Source organism: Eupeodes corollae, chromosome 1 (assembly GCF_945859685.1).
Source record: "Eupeodes corollae chromosome 1, idEupCoro1.1, whole genome shotgun sequence".
Classification (NCBI taxonomy): domain Eukaryota; kingdom Metazoa; phylum Arthropoda; class Insecta; order Diptera; family Syrphidae; genus Eupeodes; species Eupeodes corollae.
In genome coordinates, this window is record NC_079147.1 from 165,877,496 (window position 1) to 165,897,632 (window position 20,137).

The 20,137-nt window shown below is 32.8% G+C and overlaps 2 protein-coding genes across 8 annotated transcripts in view; one reads left to right on the forward strand and one right to left on the reverse strand.

Annotated features, from left to right (window-relative positions):
- The window catches only part of LOC129954054 (putative mediator of RNA polymerase II transcription subunit 26), a 97,376-nt gene that overhangs the window by 4,302 nt on the left and 72,937 nt on the right, over positions 1-20,137 (forward strand). The gene's annotated exons all lie outside the window — the stretch shown is intronic.
- Positions 2,964-12,389, reverse strand: LOC129954055 (cyclin-K-like). 4 transcript variants are annotated; one of them, XM_056067702.1, is made up of 9 exons: positions 12,233-12,389; positions 11,977-12,168; positions 11,313-11,466; positions 11,138-11,225; positions 6,040-6,228; positions 5,699-5,911; positions 5,248-5,621; positions 4,999-5,116; positions 2,964-3,676 (listed from the first exon to the last, which is right to left on the reverse strand). In XM_056067702.1, exons 3-9 carry the CDS (start codon positions 11,424-11,426, stop codon positions 3,111-3,113), a joined length of 1,662 nt encoding a protein of 553 aa, XP_055923677.1. In that variant the 5' UTR covers positions 11,427-11,466; positions 11,977-12,168; positions 12,233-12,389; the 3' UTR covers positions 2,964-3,110. The 4 variants fall into 4 exon arrangements, with proteins under 4 accessions (XP_055923677.1, XP_055923676.1, XP_055923675.1 ...); XM_056067701.1 differs by having other exon boundaries at positions 5,335-5,621; positions 11,313-11,540; XM_056067700.1 differs by having other exon boundaries at positions 11,313-11,540.

A 20,137-nucleotide genomic window follows, 5' to 3' on the forward strand; every position in this document is an offset into this window, starting at 1 on the left:
ATGTGATTGAGGATGAGTCGGTGACTCTCTCAGAGTTTTTACAATTTTTTTTTGCGGTTTTACGTGGGGGGGAATTGATTGCAAACAATGACTTGAGAGCACTGAAATCATTTTTGATATCACTAACACTTACAGAAAGATTATGGAAATTATTGATGAATGCTGAGAAGTTAATGTTCAAACAAGAATCACATTTCCAAAACAAATTTCGATTAGTTAATTATTTAAGATTTTCTTCAGATAACTCTACACAATTTTTGTGAAAATGACGACCACAGTAAAAACCGCACTCGACGGATTCACAAGTTTTCGAACGCTTTATAGCAAGATTGCACTTAGCACAGATCTTAGACATTTTAGAAGATAATCTCTGACAGACTCGGAGAGAAGTTAGTCGCAGATTGAAATTTTTATAATTAGAACTATTGTAAATATTAACGATGGCCTTGTAGCGATACTGCATCGGTTTAACGAATATGATATATTTAATCTACACTCTATTTTAAAGTGTCTATCAAGAATTATTATCTTGGTACCTTTTTGTATGTGATTTTAAAATATTATTCTTTAAGAATAAGGTTGTTCCACACATATTTTACTTGCCTTCGCCGATATAAAAGAATAAATACTTAGTACAAATTAAATAAACGCACATGAATAGCAATTTCTTGTACCTGTTCGTATGCTTGTTTTTTTTTTTAACTTTAACGAAAGAAAATAAGCTGAACGTAATAACTACATGTTTGTGCTGAAAACTTGTAGGAAAGAAGGAATGTGATTGGATTGTAGCAAGTACCTTCTACCTACCAATAACATTCTTTCATTATCATTAGAAACATGTCTTTATCTATCTATCTGCATAAAGCTGAACACGCCAATGAACTATTTCTTATCCGTTTTTAGAATCCTACCTAACTACACAACGAATAGGCTATGGCTTTACAATTTAAACATACATGTTCTTCCTCTTTCCAATCTTCAGATAATTTACTTTCCATCCTGGTTCTTCTTATATGAAATCAAAATAAAGCTATCCAAAGGAAAAAGCTTTAAAAGAACTAGTTGAATACACAAACAATTGTTTTCGTTAAGTATGCTTACAAGTAATTTTCATTTCCGGGATGAGTTGTCCTAGGATGAGTTGTGTCTTGAGATGTATCACACGTTTTTTGACAAATCAAATGGCATTTATTTATATCTTCGAAGACAAACTAATTTAACATGTATATTTTTTAATCTTATATAGGTACTTTTTAATCAGACTTTTTGCATACAGTAGCAAGTTCGTTCGACCCACGAATAACAAAAACAATATCCATAGTATGAATACTAGCGATAAAACTTAGAGTAGAATCTTACTATGGATGGGTTTTTGACATTTATACGAGTCTCGAATGATCTTATGCGATTTCGTTCTCAAATGTTGATATAGCATTTGTATGTCAATGGCTGCGTTCATTGAGTAGTTTTGCATTTGGAATCATGTGTTTTTCATTGAGGAAACAAGATCTGTTACTGTTGATATTATTTAGTTTTGTTAATGAAAACGGACTTACTGGGCTTATTTTGCAAGAATAGAAAAAATAATTAAGTTTTACTGAGGGTTAATCTCAGTTAAGATTAAATAAATATTTTTGGTGTTTCCACCGCACAAGATTAAATTAAAATAATTAAGTTTGACAGCACTTTCTAAAATGCAAATGGTTTTTCAATGTTTTTTTTGAAGTGCAAGTGAGATAGTTTGAATCGTGTTAAACAATGAAGAACTGAATAGTTCAGCAAGATATAAAAATACGCTAATTACTCCACGTGCATTTTTTTTAATTTTATTAAAACAAAACTATATTTTTTGTACACAAACGTGCAAATAAACAGACCATAATGCATTGTCTGTAAAACCAACTCCTCCACATAGGTTTTTCGTCACTAATTTCTAATCGATTCCGATTCCCGACCGTAATCGAGTCGAATTAAGCTCATTTCATCTCGATTCAGTAATGTAAGAAATTGAGACGGGCTTCAAGCTCACTTCAATACCACATGTTAATGTAGTAGTCTACGAACAAACCCCCTTCTTGAAGCTTTTATTTTATGACAAATCTACAATTGTTAAATGAACTATTTTTATAGAATCTCATTTCCAGATGTTTTCTCACCATTTCTTTTTGAAAATTGTCAATTTTATTAGTTTAAATTAGTTTGTTTTGTCAAGTTTATTTTCACATTTGATTTTCACAAAACTTTCGTCTATTTGTGTGTGTTTTTTTTACGATTATTCTAACAGATCTTCTTTCAGTTGTACCAATTTTTAAATACAAAAATCTGGCTACTGCTGATCGTTTTGTTGGCAATTTCTCACTGTACTATGTATGGAATACCAAAAAAAACACCTAATGTTGATATTTCCTATGCTATCTGTTGTTCTAGAACTGATCGACGTAGTTTTTTAGTACATAGCTTCAACTTTTGTTCTGAGGAGCTAGTACCACCGACTGCATATCCATTGTAAGGACTGATGTTTGTGCAAGTCGTTCTTGAAGGCGTATTTGCTCTTTGCAAAATGAATTCCAAATAAAACCGATAAAAAACCATGAATACTTGGAATTTGTCAGTGACGAGAAAAGACCGCAAATTAAGTTTCTTATGAAAAAAAGCAAACTTCGTCACAGTTTTGTGAACAAAAATCCAATCTAACAGATTTCTTCCACACGGTGAACAATTATAATGCAGTGGCACTGAACAAACCAATTTGTGAAACTTAGAGCTAAATTTGCACTTTATCTGTCAGATAAAGTTATCCGTCTTATTTTAGTCAATGTTTTCTCAGTTTTTATATTGCTTATTTTTGCTAAGTTGGTAATCAAAATGATCAAAAAATTTCACGAACAAATTTAAACTGTCACGGCTTATTAACGAGGACTTTTGTTTCACAGAGGCTTACTTGATATTCAACAACAACAGCGAATTTTTTGACTGAAACATAAAGATTTATTTACGTATGCATAAAAATCGATTTACATTATTTTTTTTATTATAAACAACAAAATTCATATTGTAATAGTGTGCATGATGCGAAAGTAAAACCCTGGCTTCGTTATGACTTTTGCCATCTAAAAATCTGAATAACGAAGATTTCCAACCGCTTTTGGTCCTACCGGAACTGGTGGTTGATAAGACTCGTTTTTTCCATAAGAAATCGGAGAATAAGGTGAGCTTTCTCTTCCCATACCATCCAGAGGTGGGGGATAAATTGACTTAAAAGGTTTGTATTGACTTTTCATCTGACCACTCATAAAATTAATGGGTGATGCGTTTCCAAACTTAGTATAAGTAAATGGCTTTGGTGATGGGTCACGTTGTTCAAACTTGGCCAACTTTTCGAATGACAATGGTGATGGGTTGAAATTCACCGGAGTTGGATGATTTGAAGATGGTGGTGGCTGTGTTTGATATACAGAGGGGTCCCACGATTGTTGCTTTGGATTTGGTTCTCTCGGAAGTGATGCTAAAGGTTTAGTCAACGGAAAGCCAGAATATGAAGTTTTTTCAACTGTAGTTGTTGGAAAGCCAGATGGAGATGGTTGCACGGGCATGGCACTTCTGCTTGGTAGATAATTAGATACTTCGGGAGGTGGTGCATAGCTCCTTAAAGGTATCTCCTTGGGAACATAAAGTTCTAAGCGGGCAAAATGAAAAAGAAAAGAAAATAGTTATCAGTTTTTCTGTTCTTCAAACTTAAAAACAAACTTTTCAAGGGGAACATATATTTTCAATCTTAAACACAATATGATAAGAAAAGGGAAACAAAGCATTAGCTGAGGATAAAATGAGTGTTTTGTGGTAGTTACACAAGTTTGGAGCTTTAACTCTTGCCTTTCTGTTTTTCTGGTTGCCACTGCTGCTTTTGTGATTGCTCTGATTGTAGTATTTCGGAAGTGCTTACACATTTAAATTGACATTCTTTATTTTGATCGATCGTTATGTTTCTTTCCTGTTCTTCAAACTGAATTGAGTTTGCTTGCTGTCTTGAAATCTCTTCGAACTCACTTTGGTTCTGTTTTTGAACATTCATGACTCTGACCTTATTGGAAACTTGCTTAGCTATTGAGTGTTCTTCAGCAGAAATTTTTTCAGCTTCCACTTGTTGTTCGAATGTTGAAATAAGATCCTTAACAGGGACCTTAATGTAATCTTCTTCTTGTTCTTCTTTGTTATTTGTCAGAGCTTCATTTTTAGTAATTTGTTCGTGGGTCTTAATTGTAATGTCTTCACCCAAAGAAGGAAGTGTTGGTTTTGGTTTTATAATCTCCAATGACATTTTTCCAACTTCAATTGGAGAATCATGATGTTGATAAGTTTCGGCCTTATTCTTTAGCTGTAAGTATTCCGAAAATTTGCGATGTTCTTCTTGCTGTGTCAAAACTTGTTGCTTGTGCAACATCTCACTTCTTTCAACACTCTCCAGAACATTCTGAAGCTCTTGCAGGGCACTGTCATAGCTCATAAGTGAATCTTTCTTTTCGTTTGTTTGAGTCATTAGATGAATAATTTCGTGTTCATCATTTCGTGTCAGTTCTTCACATTTTTGTGCTGCACTGGAAACTTGCTCAATAAGAGTTGTTATTCCGATGTGCTCTTTAACATTAGTTACAGCATGTGATGAAGCACGAAAAGATAAGGGTGAAATAGAAGCTTTATATTTTTAATTTTTTTAAAGCATTGCAGAAGGTACAAGTTATTGATGGCGCATAAATTGAAATATAAAAGAAAATATTAGTTAAGTAAAATACTTTTGTAAGCAATTAATTCAAAAGTGAAACTTAAATTAATAAATAAATAACTCCTTAAACCTAATATTATATTTATAAGAGTGAAAATTTGCATATGGTTATAATAAAATTGAATTATGAACAGCTTCTTTTAAAGTTAGTCTAGACCTTTCATTATAAAGTCTTAGTTTAACTTATAACTATAATGTAGTGTATATTCGGAACCTACCTTTTGGCAAATTAACAGCAGGGGCTTTCCATCCTTTTGGTATGCTCGGCTTATAAGCTAGATCTCGTTGACTATTCGATGTCGATGATGCTGGCCGAACAATTTGAGGAGGTTGGTCCTTAATAATAATTTATTAATAAGTATAGGAATTTCATTAAAGAAGTTTTAGAAAAGTTTTAGTGTAGTAAATAATTAATAGAAATTTAAGTGTAGATTAGTATAAATTTGTAGGTAGATAAGGATTCATACTTGGTATAGAGGTGGTATTGGTGTAACTGAGATTTGTGGTATTTGTTGATGTTTATATTGCCCATAATGTCCACCATGTTTATTTACCTCTTCGAATGCGCTACTAGCCGAACCTGTTTCCAATGCAGCTTCCCAAGGTGATTTTACAAGAATTAAACTAGGCTGACTATACTTATCTTGAATTTCATCTTGTTGCATGTTCAATTGGACCCGATGAATACCAACATCAGAGTATGCTGGTACCATACTTGCTGGTGATGTTGGCTTATGGGGTGGTTGTTCAAGTTGACCAGATGGGGACTTGTTACCGGGATTGTATTCATCAACGACCCATTTTTCAGCCTTCCTGCGGCGTTTAGCAAAAAGTTCAGCACCTTAACATCAGAATAACTCTATTAGTTCACTTGCAAAAAAGATTTAAGATATAAAAATAAGAATTAATTATGATTACCTCGTCCTTTCGGAGCATTAAGTGCTGTAACCAATTCAGCACATTTGTCTGGTGACAACAAACCTGTTTCACTCAATGGCTCACGTATTGAATTTAAGTCACGCACTTTACCGCGTGGATTCATGACCAACTTCAAGGAAACTTGCTCGTTTCCGGTTGAATCATATTCGTTTTCCTTGGTTTCCTCGTAATATTCTTGAACTTCCGGTTGAGCTTTAGAATAAACAATTTTATTTTATATGCAAATATTTATTATGCATGATAAACTTAGAACATATGAGCGCAATAATTATAGAAAAACATATATTTTTATGCTTCACCTATAATTATAGTTCACAAACCTTTTCCTGAACCTTCGTGAACCCATTTAACAGATCGCTTCTTTCGATTTACATACATCGATTGACCCTTAGATTGTTGATTGCTCATGTCACTCAAAGAGTGCGATATCCTTCGGGCAAGGGCAACTTGATCTTCGACAGTTGGATGAAGGTTTGGCGAATAAAACGCTGACGATGCAAAAAGTTTTCCTGCAAAAAAATTACGGAGTTGATTAAAGTTCTTGTTTAGTTGATCAATGAAGGACAATAATGAATTCCAATTTCCGAGAGGCAATTTTTAACAGCTATATACATATATCTGTTCCATATTCCCTCGGCAAGAGAGAAGAGAAAGTTGTTTTTATACCCAAATCAGGAAAATGATCGAAAGTCAATCCTAAAAATCTACGACCTTAAGTCTATCATTATTCCTTCTTACGACCTTAGACAGATTGATAATTATCCATTTAAGGGAATGTATTGATACAAGACGTAGAGGATTCGCTTGGGGAGTTAATTCGTTTATTACTGACTAGCAGAATAATTATTCACTCAAAGCTGGGCAACTGTTCTGCTTGACGATTCGTTAGTAAAACGGTGCTCTACCCCCTCTCCTCTAGAACCTGGTAGTAAATGAAATTCTAACTGGCCTAGAAGTGGAGGGTTTCAGAGTGATCGCGGATGACGTTGCTATAGTGGTTTCAGGAAAGTATATCTTAACAAATTAAAAGAATTCTTACAAAATGCCTTAGACAAACTAATAATCGTCCTATTTTCGAGGAAATACAAGATTCCATATATTAACCCTCGCTACATTAGAGGTATCCAATTAAAGTTCTCAGACGAAACAAGCAAATGTTAAACAAGCTACTAAGCCCTCTTTTCATATAGCTAACCAGGCCGATTTTAATGCACGGTGTAACAGTAAAAAAGACATAAACCACGACAAACTAAACAAAGTCCAACGCATCACTTCTCACGACCGCATCTGCGGTACTGTACAACCTACTCTACCTAACACCTCTTGATATATTAAGCAAATCAATAACTCCAAGCTCTGCTATTCACCTCAACGCTTCATAGCAGTGGGTTACCAACGACATTGGCGAGTCAGTAATTCTCAAGTATTTCGAATCAATCAACAAATCAAACACAATACACCATCTCATCCCCCAACTGCAATTTTACAGAAACTTCCAGATTTCTATACCTTCCAGATCTTTCTGGGAGAAAGGGTCTGCTGGAATTGTGTCTAATTAAGTCTATTATTCCATATTCCCAATCATTGTAACGTGCTCCAGGCGGAACATTTGCCGATTATAGAAGTCTTGTCCTGGCTTAGAGAAAACTTGATATCAAAATATGGTATCCGTATTTTCTCAGATAGTCAGGCCGCTATCAAATCTCTGAACTCTGGTTCTACAAACTCTATAACAGTTAATGACTATCGATCTTCTCTATTGGAGATGTCACAAAAGTATAAAATTTACCTTTGCTGATGGGTGCCTGGCTATAGAGACATTTCAGGAAATTTTAATTGTAACTTTTTATCAAAAATTTAAAACAGAGCTACTAACTTTATAAGAGCCAAGCAACTCGCTATTAAAATTCGTGAATGCTTTTGTTTGAAGATCACACTAACATTTTCTTATTTTTAAACATTGATTTTGTACTCGAATATTATGTCGATACAAAAATATTATATTTCAATTAATTAATAATAATTTATCTTTGAATGAGTCAATTTCTTTTATTTTACTATATTGTAACGCGTACTCCAACTTACAATGATATAACACAGTGCAAGCAATTGGGAAGGGAGGATAGGATTAGAAAAGAGATACCGATGCACATTGGCAAAGACACTCCAAATTCCAAAATTGTCCATTTAAGGTCAGGTAAGCACTATACAATTTTCTTCGTATTTTCTCATCAATTCGTGGTGAATTGACTTTAGCAGTGGTGAATTGACTTAAGCAGTGGGGAATTGATATTAGCTTGTAGGCAAACCAGAATAACAGATTGGTTTGCACATTGGTTTTGAATGTCTGCACATTGTAATGAGTGGGAAATATCGAGTCTAATAAAGCATTCTACAATTGTGTGGAGTAAAAAAAAATCTTTATAATTTATAGTTCGTCCAAGGGTTCTTAAAAGAACGAGTATTACGTTTGAATTTTTTGAGGGAAGGAATGCATCTGACAATTTCATTAGAGCATTACCTACTTATGAAAGTAGCGATAAAATATGCATGGAAGAGAAACCTTGTGACGGTGCTCAAAAGATACAAAAGTGTCACTTAGACAACAGTCACCTATAATTTTTAGGGCTCTCTTTTCAATTTTTTCCCAGAGACTCAAGTGGGTTATTGGAGTATTTGCCTAGATATGAGATTTGTACTCGTGTTTCCGAAGAATCTAGGCTTTATAAATATGAAATGAATATTATAATAGTTCTTAAAACTATTAATGCTGTACCATTTCTTGCAGCTTCATTTTTCTTCTTCATTTTAACAGGTTAGGAATTTGCTTAGATCATTTTTGATACATGAAAATGGTGGTAGTAAAATTATTAGTTAAAAAGCAGTCACAACAAAAATGTGATTGCATTTCGAAACAAATTTATTGTTTCAGAATAATATTAATTAATGTAATATTTTCTCAGTTAATTTTTTCATTTAAATTGGAAACATTCTTGGGACCAACAAAATTTGAGACATTCGAAAAAAAAACAAGGCAAATAAGAATTTTATTCAAACACAGCCAATTTCATACTTTCATTTAGATATTTTATAAGAAACTCCCTTTAAGGTTTTACTATGGCAAGAAATAATTTTGACAATTTGGAGCGGGTAGTAGCCGACACATTGAATATCTTCTGCAAGGACAGGATAATCATTTCATGCAATCAATTTGGTTCCAACAAAGGAAATTCAACGGAACATGCTTTGCTTCTATTTCAAGACAAGGTCATGAAAATCTTAGAAATAAATTATGCACAGTGAGTCTAGATATTGATCTTCAAAAAGCCTTCGATTTACTTTGGCATCGGGGACTTGAAAATAAACATATAAAGCTCAATTTTCTGAATTTGCTCACAAAAATAATTTTCAGTTTTTTATAAATAAATAAATTGGGTGGCACAACAGTCCCTTTGAGAACTAGGGCCTAGTGACTGACAACTGTCAACCATTCCTGTGTGCGAGTACTGTTCTCAGGGATGGAAGGGACCTACAGTCTTAAGCCGAATCCGAACGACAAATTTGAGAAAGCACTTTTCATGACAAGAATTGCTCTTGGAGAATTTGTTAATTCTTCGCAAGAGGCATTACCCGTGAAAAAAACTTTAGGTGGCATAGGCAGGGATCGAACCCAAGACCTCTCGCATGACAGTTCATCGCACTAACCATCATGCCACGGGTACTACGGGTTTTTTAACAAACCGAAAAAGGTCAATTTTGATGATACTATCATATGCAAGTGACAGTCGACCAAATTTTAGCTCTTAATAAAATTAAACGCAGGTTGCCACTTATAGAAAACTATTTAAAAAAATGGAGATTAAAAATCAATATAAATAAGATTGGATTGATTTGTTTTAGAAACGCCTTCGGAAAAAGACACTATCTCGCTGTCAAAGAGCGCAAGTTCCTAAATGTCAAAATAAATAACGCTGCAATCCCACTACGTCTAGAAACGAAGTACCTACAAAAAAAACTTCGAGAACCGATTTCAATTCAATAAACATGCTAGGACGGTATTAAAAAAAAAAAACAAAAAAGGCTACCGCGTTATTGAAAGATATGTTTAATTCAAAGTTCCTTTTAGCAAAAACTAAAATTCGAATGTACAAGACAGTTATTAGGCCGATTTCGACACACAGTTTTTCTACTTGGTTCACTAAATCATCGACGGTTGCAAATGAATTGGAAGTGTTTGAAAGAAAAATATTAAGATTTTGTTGTGGATTGTTCCGAAAGCCTGATAAAAAATAAAATTCAAATAATTTATGAAGATACTCACACTACACCTTTGATGAAATACCAAATGAGTCTTCTCTTTAAAAAACTTTCAAAAATAAATTTGCATGTGAGCCATTGATAAGATCCCTAATGGACTCTAATGCCAATGACAGTATAGTTGACAAATATTATCTCTCACCATGTAATATTCTTGACGAGGAGTCAATCGCTGTTGTAAGACGATATGCAAACGTTAACTAAATCCCTTTTTATGTTAAAGCTTCCCCTTCCAGTTATAGAGGGTGAATATTTTCTGGGTGATGTAAAAATTGGAAATTTGAAAAAGTAAGAATAAGTAAAACTACGTTTAAAGTTCCCAATATTTAAATATACATATACAAATATTATGTACGGAGAATTTTTATCTTAAGTATTACTGTCTTTTATTTTAGATTAAGTTAAGTTTTAGTTTTACCCCCGTATTCATAAAGAAAATATACATAAAATTAGTTATTTCATCTCCCGTGTTTAGGAAAACTACACCATGGAAAAAAAAATTTTCGAACTCAAACTAAAGGCAGTGACCTACCGTTCCATTTGAATCCGGAATTTTTGTATTCCGTTGTGTAGTTTTAACTATGTTTTCTTTATAAATACGAGTGTTAGAGTTTAAGTTACATACTCAATTTGACTATCAAAAATGTGATAGCTATTTATTAACTTAGCCGATTCCACCCCAGATTTTATAATTAACAAGAGTTGGTTCTTTGTGCAGATGGGAATAGACCCAAGCTTGGGCTCAAGAACTCAAAGTGTTAGTAAACCAAATAAACGTTTAAAAATTCACCATATAAAAAAAAGCCGCGAACAAATGTTTGCTTCTAACACCTCGTTAACTTTAAGCTTATAAGTTAGATGAATCATTAACTTAGGAAAACAATATTAATAATGTTTATTTTCACCAGAAAATGTTTCATCGCAACTGTTTTCAAGAATCGAACAAGTACAACCGCGTGCACCGCTCACTCATACCATTAACAAGCAATACCAATATACTAGTGTTTTTAAGACCACTGTCTATATGACCTATTCTGCATCTATAATTATGTGGGTAGGTACCTATAATTATTAAAGATAATTATAATGTTCAGTACTTACGATTTTTTGGCAAAATTTCTTCAGAATCCGATGCTGGTGTGAATATTTTCTGCAAATCAACTTTTTTTGAAACAGTTGATGTGGACTCCTAAGAGATAATTACAAAAAGAATAAATATTTCGTTGTTTTATTTTTAGGAAATTTGTATAAATTAATAATTGTTTTGTAAGCACACCTCAGACTTATGCCAGATTTGTTTACTCAAATCTGTGAGAAATTCTCGTTTAGTTGGATCATGTCGATCGCTTGGCTTAAAGCCGCGCTCCTTTTCAATAACGCAATTATACATAGATTGTGATTTTTGTATTCTATTGTATTCGGGATTATATCTAGAGATATTATGACCATCAGAAGATGACACATTAAATGAACTGACACTTTTCTGCATCGCTCTTTATAATTTCTTGAGAAGTAGATCTTTATTAACGACACGCGACGCGAGGCGTAATAAATTTATTGTCGATTGTAGAATATTTTTTGTTTGTTTTTTGTTTAATTAATAAATTTAGATAAACACATTTAATATTTAAAATATTTTTTTAAATCCTTGATTTGTGACAAATGACCAAAAGTTATTAAATTTTTAAAATAATCTCCTGCACACTTTCTCCAATCGACAATACACGCTGAGTACAAAAAGAACACTCTTTTTCGATTTTTAGCGTTTTCGAAATCAGAAAATGCCTTGCGCAAGAGCTTTTCACTCACTGAAGAAAAGCAAAGTGGGAAAAGCTAGAATCCGCAAAAGCAACATAAATATTTAACAAATGTTTAACTTAAAATCTAAGGAAAAATAAATAAAAGAAAATAAGATGCACAAGCGCACAAAATTGTTCTACCATTTTTCTGTTCAGTTTTTCTTTTTGGTTTTTTGGTTTTTTCGTAAATCCAAATTGCAATACTTTCTCCCTTTCAAAAGATTGAAATTAATTATTGTACGAGAATAGCATTTGTAGAACGTCAAAACTTAGTGTTTCGGGACTGCGAGTGCACTTGTTATATATTTTTGCTGTCTGGTTTTTTAATGGCAGCTGAAACGAAATGAAACAAGTGTTTTGTTTATATGACCCAAAGCTCAAAATTATAATGACCTACATTCTTATGCGCACTATTTGTATGCGTTTAAATTTTATAAACTTAACTAATAATTATAATAAATATTTTTATTAAAAATTTAGTTTTGATCGTCGTCGTCGGTATTTTTTATTTTGTCGTACTTTTTATCGAATCACATTGTCTTCACTGCAAGCTATTATTATACTTTGACGCTAGTCTTGCTGATGTTTAGCAGCAAATCTCTATTTAATACGCGAGCGTCGAGCGAGCATATTATAATATAGTTTGTGTGTCTGTTTTATTTTTAGCATTTGGGGCAATGATTCCCTATTGTGTTCAGTGTTAATGTAGAGTACACAATGTGTGCAAAATAATATACATATTTTCATTAAATGTATCGGTTGAGTTAACTAATGAGTTTTTACAGCTCAGCATCTAATTTCTATGAGTTAAATTGGAAAACAATGAAAACGATGGAAAATATTTTCATTTTCTAGTCGAAAAATGCTCCTTTTCCTGATGTTGAAGTTCTCGAACAGACATACACATTAGACTGTGGCGAAAAATAAAATTTATCTTTCAGTGTCAAAGACTCATCTTGTCACAGGTGCTTTTAAAATTGATTTAGGTAAAAACATTCCTATCGCATTCACTCAAACATTGGCTTCTTCTTCGTGTGAAAACGTGGGCTATTAGAACCAGTGGCGTATAGTTAGTTTCTAGGAATTAGACAATTTCAAAATTCAGCCATAAACTATTCATTACATGACTTAAAGTTTTGTATGCGTGCAAACTTAAAAGATAAGAAAAACTAAAATTGATTTGTTGAAATTAAATTTGTTAAAAAGTTGAAGGCCAATTTCTTGACGAAGTTCAAAAATAAATTTAAAAAACTCGGTCTAGTAATTCTAATGGGTTTATCTATGGAACGCAATTTTAAGAATATTTAGAAGTCGAACATTTCTTCACATCTAATCATGTCTATTTAGAACATGGTTTAAAATCGTTTTTGAGTTATAGCAATTTTAGGTCTTAGTTAAATGGAATTGAGTTCTAACCTTATATTGCTATTTTCGTTGCACCACGTAGATAGTGCTGACATTTTACTACCAAAACTTTAAAAAATCTGTCAGTTTTCGTTCAAGACGACATTCATTTTAGAGTTTGGATTTCATGTTTTTTCGAAATAAAAATTGTGTTTTCGTGTTTTTTTTTAACTTCACATAGGAAGTTATAGTAATTGGTAAGATTTGTAAAATTGATAATTTTTTACGTTTCAAGGTCCCTAGAGGCAAAATAGAAGATTTTAACAGCGCGTGCGTGTGTACGTACTTTCGTATCTTAGGGAAGTTCTTTTCGTCGTCCCTATCTCAAGTACCAGTGTCTTTATATGAATATCATTATACAGATAATAATGCAGAAAGGACTTCCAAAAACTTAATTGGGTGCTTTTTTGGTTAACAAAATATCTCACGAACCAATAACGCTATCGACTTGAATAAAATTTGATATTATATTGTGACGTGATATAAATATAATATAATTTTAAAAAAAATCAATTAATGGTTTCTTATTACTCAAAAATATGAAAAATATTATGATTTCAAATATTTTATGATTTTATTTCCAAAATAATTGTATGCGACGAAGAATAATGCTTTTGACACCTGGTCAAATTTTGTGAAAAATCGAATTGACAGTTTTTTTTTTACAAAAAATAAAAACCCAAGCAATTACTAAAAGTTGGTAAAAATTGATTTTCGACTTAAATATCTTTTCAAAAGTAAAAATATTTGCTATAAACTAATTTCATAACATGCAGGCCTATTCTGCTATTCATCGGGGGGAATTTGACTTGAATTTTCACTAATCTTTATTCAGCTAATCTCTGTATGTCGGTAAGGTCAGTAATACTGCGCGGTATTCTTCGCTTCACGTGAAAGCATTCATTCTGTACAATTCAGATCCGCATATAAAATGCAGCGGCTTTTTCATTTGATATCTGGTTTATTAATTTTTGTAAGCAAAATGTAAGTGAAAACTAATTTATTGCTAAATTTAGAATATTTGTTTTATAAATAAAAGAATATAAACATTTTTTTGGGGAAGGAAGACACTTTTTAACATTTCACAAGCTCTCTGTTTTAGGATTCTCTTATTCCTCTGCTTACAATTGGAATAAAAAAACCAATACTGCCCATTTACAAAAATAACACAAATTATTCTGTTTAGGTGGATTGATTGAACTTAATTTTTGTATAAATCAAAACAATTTATCCAACATTCCCAAGATTTTACCATGAACAGCTGTTTATTTGAATGTCAAATTGGTTTGGGATAATGTAGTTCACCCGATAGAGAGCAGAATGCAAAGGCAGTGTGAAAGGGAATCGAATGGGTGAATCGAATATACGATCCACGTGAATAGCAGAATAGGCTTGATAAAATCAACGAGTGCCTGAACCACATAGTTCAACAATGTCCAAGGACACACTGTAGCCGAATCGAAAGACACAACAGTATCATCAAGTTTATAAGAAGAAATGTCAACACTAGAGGGCTCTACACTATTGAAGAGCCTATCATTGAAACACCTGAAGGACCGCGTACCCGGACCTCGTTATGAAAGACGGACACAGAGTCATAGTCGTTGACGCGCAAGTCATTACCGACTCCCACTCGCTGGAAATGGCACACCTCGCAAAAGCAAATAAATATAACACCAGTACAATTCGCAATGAAATATCAACACTCCTAGAAGTAGAGGAAGTGGCCTTCACATCTGCCACCCTTAACTTGCGTGGAATCTGGTCTAAAAATAGCTATCAGCAACTATTTGACCTAAAGGTGCTGAAAAACCCAGATCTCGCCCTGATATCTACAAGAGTGTTAATAGGGACATACGACAGCTTCAGAAGGTTTAATGATGGAACTTATACCTACAGAATAGACCCTGGTTAATGATTACCTACCCATCCCACCCCGTTAGTACGTGCTGCCTACGATAAGGCATAATTCAGTACATTTTCTAGTGTAGTTTGCAAGTCGGCCTGCGAGGCGGCGACATAATGAATTCATATTTTTCGTCGATATTAACAATCGTCACGTTAATAACTGATAATTCTTTTTATAATTGGAAGATTTCGACTTGGACGGCATGTGTGATCGTCAACAGAATGGTGCCACAAGCTACACAGTATACCTTGCAATGGATTTATTAATGAGTATGTTTGATGAGCGTGTTATCTCTCATTTGTTCTTGCGATTTAAAGCCTCTCGACTCTTTGGGGATTTATTAAGTCATTAACATATGCCAAAATTTCAAGTCAGCATTGAGCACGAAAAAGCACCCTTTTCGGTTGAAATGTGTGGCTAAGCCGTCGAAAACTGAGGGGCTATATTAAGGAATTTAAGATCCTTTCATACATGTTTTGATGTACTTTAAGCTACTTTTCAAAAAAAGCTGTCAAGTCCAAATTGGAAAACCTTTAATTAAAGAAAACAAATTGGCTCCCGGAAATTATGCCAGAAGAAATTACGCTAGATTTTTTTTTGGAAAAAACGCCAGAAAATTCTTCATACAATATTCTGGCTTTTTTTCCTAGGAAAAAATCCCAAATTTTTCTTGCAAAATTTCGGAATTTCAGGCATTTTTTCCAAAAAAATTTCTGGCGTTTTTTCCATTTACAGAAATGGAAAAAAGGCAAAAAAAAATATTGGGAATAAAGGCCAGAAATAAAATTTCTGGCGTTTTTTCCTTTTCATGTTTAGGAAAAAACGCCAGAAAACTGTATTTTGTATAAATTGTTGTAATAAATAAACAGTTTTACTACACATTCTTTGTCTTTATCATCTATTGTAAGAATTATTGTTTAGTTGCTTTCGCGAATTCATCATTGACACTTGACTTTGTGAAAAACAAAAAAACGTGCAGATATACGTTGTTGTTGCCGTGCAGACATATGAAAAGTTGCAAGCTCAAGCAGTTGCAGATTCAAACGAAAATTACAAATGTCCATGCTGCCGGGAAATCGTAGCAGACACTTTGCAAGTTTACATGTAGTAAAAATATTTTTTTGTTTTCTAATTTTTTTAAATAAATTGTTACAAATAAAAAAAATTATTGAAAACTTTAGTAATTTTTTCCGTGCAGAAAACATATTCTGGCGTTTTTTCCAAAAAAAAATTCTGGCGTAATTTTCGGGAGCCAAAACAAATCCAATAATAAGTTTCTGATTGGTCCTTTGACTGGAGCGTTTTGAAAGGCTACCGAAACTTTCTACGAAAAATTATATATATATAGTTCTCTCATTCTCATTCCGCCTTCCCAATCATTGTAGCCTGTTCAAGCTAGAACTTTTGGCTATAAAAGTAGTTTTGTCCTAGCTGAAAGAAAAGTGATATCAATCTGCTATCATAATTTGTTTAGATAGTCAGGCCACTATCAAATCTCTGTAATCTGTCTCTACAAACTCTTTAACAGTCCATAACAACCGATCAGCTCTAATGGAGATGGAAAAACAGTTAAATATTCACCTTTGCTAGGTGCCAGGCCATAAGGACATTTCAAGAAATTGTAAGACAGATAAACTCGCAGGAAATGGTACAGTACAACATTTTCTACCACGTATTCCTAGTGCTGGCCTCAAGATTTATGTGGTATCACAATGGACCAATTAACTGGCCTAAGTGTGTCCTACTCCATCACGGACAGCCCTTTTAACTTGGTTGGGTTAGGTTAAAGTGGCTGTACCTGATGGAATAAGACACACTCTGGCAAGTTTAATGGTCTACTCTAACTTACCAACCACTTTAACTAAGCAAACCTGTATTTCAAAAACTTGATGCAATAAAAGCTTAGACGACGAATTCGTTACAAGAACAAAAATTTCAGCGTTGCCTTAAGACTAATTTGAGACACGTGAAATCTGACAGCTTTTGAGTATTTTTGGGAAATTTTGTATTTCATATAAATTTTCAACTGAATCAAAAAAAGTGAGAGATTGTAGATCTTTGAATCTATACCGAATATTGCAAAAGGCCTTCTTAGAATTTCAGAAAGTAATATCTCAAGCACCTTACCTTAGAATAATTTTATGGTTGAATTTGAATTAAGGCTATTAAAACCAATCAGTTCCAATTTAATTTAATTCATCGATTTGTTGTTATATTATAGTATAATGATACAGTACTTATTCTTTGAATGTTCTCAAATGCACATACGTAAGTTTGTAACTTATGAAGAAAGTTTTCGTAATTTTGGAGAATCTAATGTAACTCAAACCTTATACACATTTTGTTTCTATTCCTTAGTTTAGTATCTATAAACAAAAAAAATAACAGTGACTCAATAACCTTTTTCATAAAAGTTATTATTCAAGTTATTGTTGTTGATAATACATACACATATATTTATAACTACAAATATTAAAAATGAACAGCCGTCTAAAAAACATTTTTAATATTATGTCATAAAATAACGGGTTTGTATTTGATTTTTCAAATTGATGATTTTATTAGCGAAAATATCAATGTTTAACCAAAAATAAAAAAAAAAACAGTTATATTTTGAATTAATAAATAATCAACATTTATCAAATAGGGGAGACTAGGGATGTAAAATATATTTCTGTATTGCTTTCTAGATGCTTTTAACTTAAAAATATTTATTAAATAATTAACGACGACGAACAGTGCGTTATTGCTGATATACGGTCTCGATTGCTGCAAAAGTGGTCGAAAATTGGTCCTTTGGGTTGCAATTAATTCCAGGCAGCCGTAGTCTGAAATCATTTTTATAACATATCGACAACCTTTTGCAAAAAATAGCAAACATTTCAATGAAATTGATTTAATTTAATATAATTTTTTACATACTTCGGTCTTAACAAAAACAATTTCCTTCAGTGTATATTTGTAATGAAGAAAATAAAAAGCTTCCGATCAAATTCCATCATCAATATTAGTTCTTTTACAACTCAGGTTTACAATCACCTATCTGATTGAATTCACCAAAAAATATTTATTTAAATAATTCCAAAATTAGATATAAAATTCATAAATCTCGTACAAACATTAAAACTAGTCTTGCAACTTGAACGAATTTTAGTTCCATATGAACAAGATAAATAATAACTTGTGGGCACTCCTTACTTGCAGCTGCTGGAAGATTTGTGCATATTTGTGATGATTTCAATATCAGTTCACTAAAGATTTCCTATATTTAAGACCTTGAGATAAATACAAAAGAACTTACTCAAATATTTGCACAGCGAGACGTTAGGTTTTTAGTTAAAATATGCTATGAAGTGGCTTTGTGAACAAGATACAAATTTTGGTGGTTCTGGTAGTTATAACGCAATAAGTCGTGAGCTGATTTTGTGTATTTAAAGAAATGTGTTCTTATTGAAACGGACTCGCACATTCGATTCACCAGTTCGATTCCCTTTCACACTGCCTCTGCATTCTACTATCCATCGGGTGAACTACATTATCCCAAACCAATTTGACATTCAAATAAACAGCTGCTCATGTAAAAATCTTGGGAATGTTGGATAAATTGTTTTGATTTATACAAAAATTAAGTTTAATAAATCTACCTTACCTAAACAGAATAATTTGTGTAATTTTTTTAAATGGGCACTATTTGACTTTTTATTCGAATTGTAAGCAGAGGAATAAGAGAATCCTCAAACAGAGAGCTTTGGAGAAATGTTAAAAAGTGTCTTCCTTACCCTAAAAATGTTAATATTCTTTCATTTATAAAATTAATATTCTAAATTAAGCAATACATTAGTTTTAACTTATAAAAATTAACAAACCAGACATCAAATGAAAAATCCGCTGCATTTTATATGCGGATCTGAATTGTATAGAATGAATGCTTTCACGTGAATAGAAGAATACCGAGCAGTATTACCGACGTTACCGAAATACACAGATTACTGAAAATCCAAACAAAATTCCCACCCGATGAATAGCAGGAATAGGGCTGTAAAGGATAGGTTCCAAATTGTATATTGGTTTAAGTCTTAGAAAATAAAATCAAAGATCAGATGATATTACATTATTCCTTAAACACTTGCAGGAGTGAACCTTATCTTCAATTTAGTTTTCAAGCCATTCAAATAAACATGAGCAGACATCGTCGTCATGGATCCACGTATTCCAATTATTCTTCATTGGTATAGAAATGTTAATAAGAAACGGTTAGTACGTCGAAGATTCTGGTTACATCCTCTTTTAGAGAATGGTCCGCAGCGTGAAAAACGTTTTGACAAATTTTACCTAAGCCTGAGCAATGACGAACAGAAATTTTATAATTATCTTGGTATGTCGATGGCTAGTTTTGAAAATCTATTATTAAGACTAGAAAAGGATTCTACTCTTCCACGTATGGAATTATGAATACTATGAGGCTAATATTTGAAAATCGAAAACACGACGTAATGAACGTATTCGTTGAAATTTTGTTCGTGTGAACGACACAATATAAAGATAAGCGCTGCTAAGCATGTTTACGAAAAAAATACATTCGAGATTTATCAAATCGTAGTGACAAGTTTGTACGGTATACGGAAAAAATTATTTTTACGAATACGAGATTTTCCCGCGTGGGCTTCGTGTGAACATACAAATATGAAACTCGCTGCCACTTCTCTGTTCCATAAAATTCCGTATATGGTATAGGAGAACAATATGGCCGTCTGAACGTAGCCTTATAGTCATAAACTTGCAAGATTTGCTAACATTGTTCAGAAGTAAAGAATCTTGCACATGAGCTATGAACTGGGGTGTTCGCATATTTTGACTTTTGAGGTTAAGTTCGTTGCAGTGTGGATGGTATGTGGAACGTGAATAGAGTTTGACAATTCGTTACTACCAAATTGTTTTTAAAAAAAATGTCTTGTTTTAGAGAACAAAATGCAAATTGTATTATCCTAA

Bases quoted from the DNA above. Each gene is read 5' to 3' on its own strand.
- LOC129954055 (XM_056067700.1), bottom strand. From the start codon at position 11,525: ATGCAGAAAAGTGTCAGTTCATTTAATGTGTCATCTTCTGATGGTCAT. The intron at 5,622-5,698 runs GTAATCATAATT...TCTGATGTTAAG, and splicing joins TAATGCTCCGAAAGGACGAG to GTGCTGAACTTTTTGCTAAA. The intron at 5,117-5,247 runs GTATGAATCCTT...ATTATTATTAAG, and splicing joins CAATACCACCTCTATACCAA to GACCAACCTCCTCAAATTGT.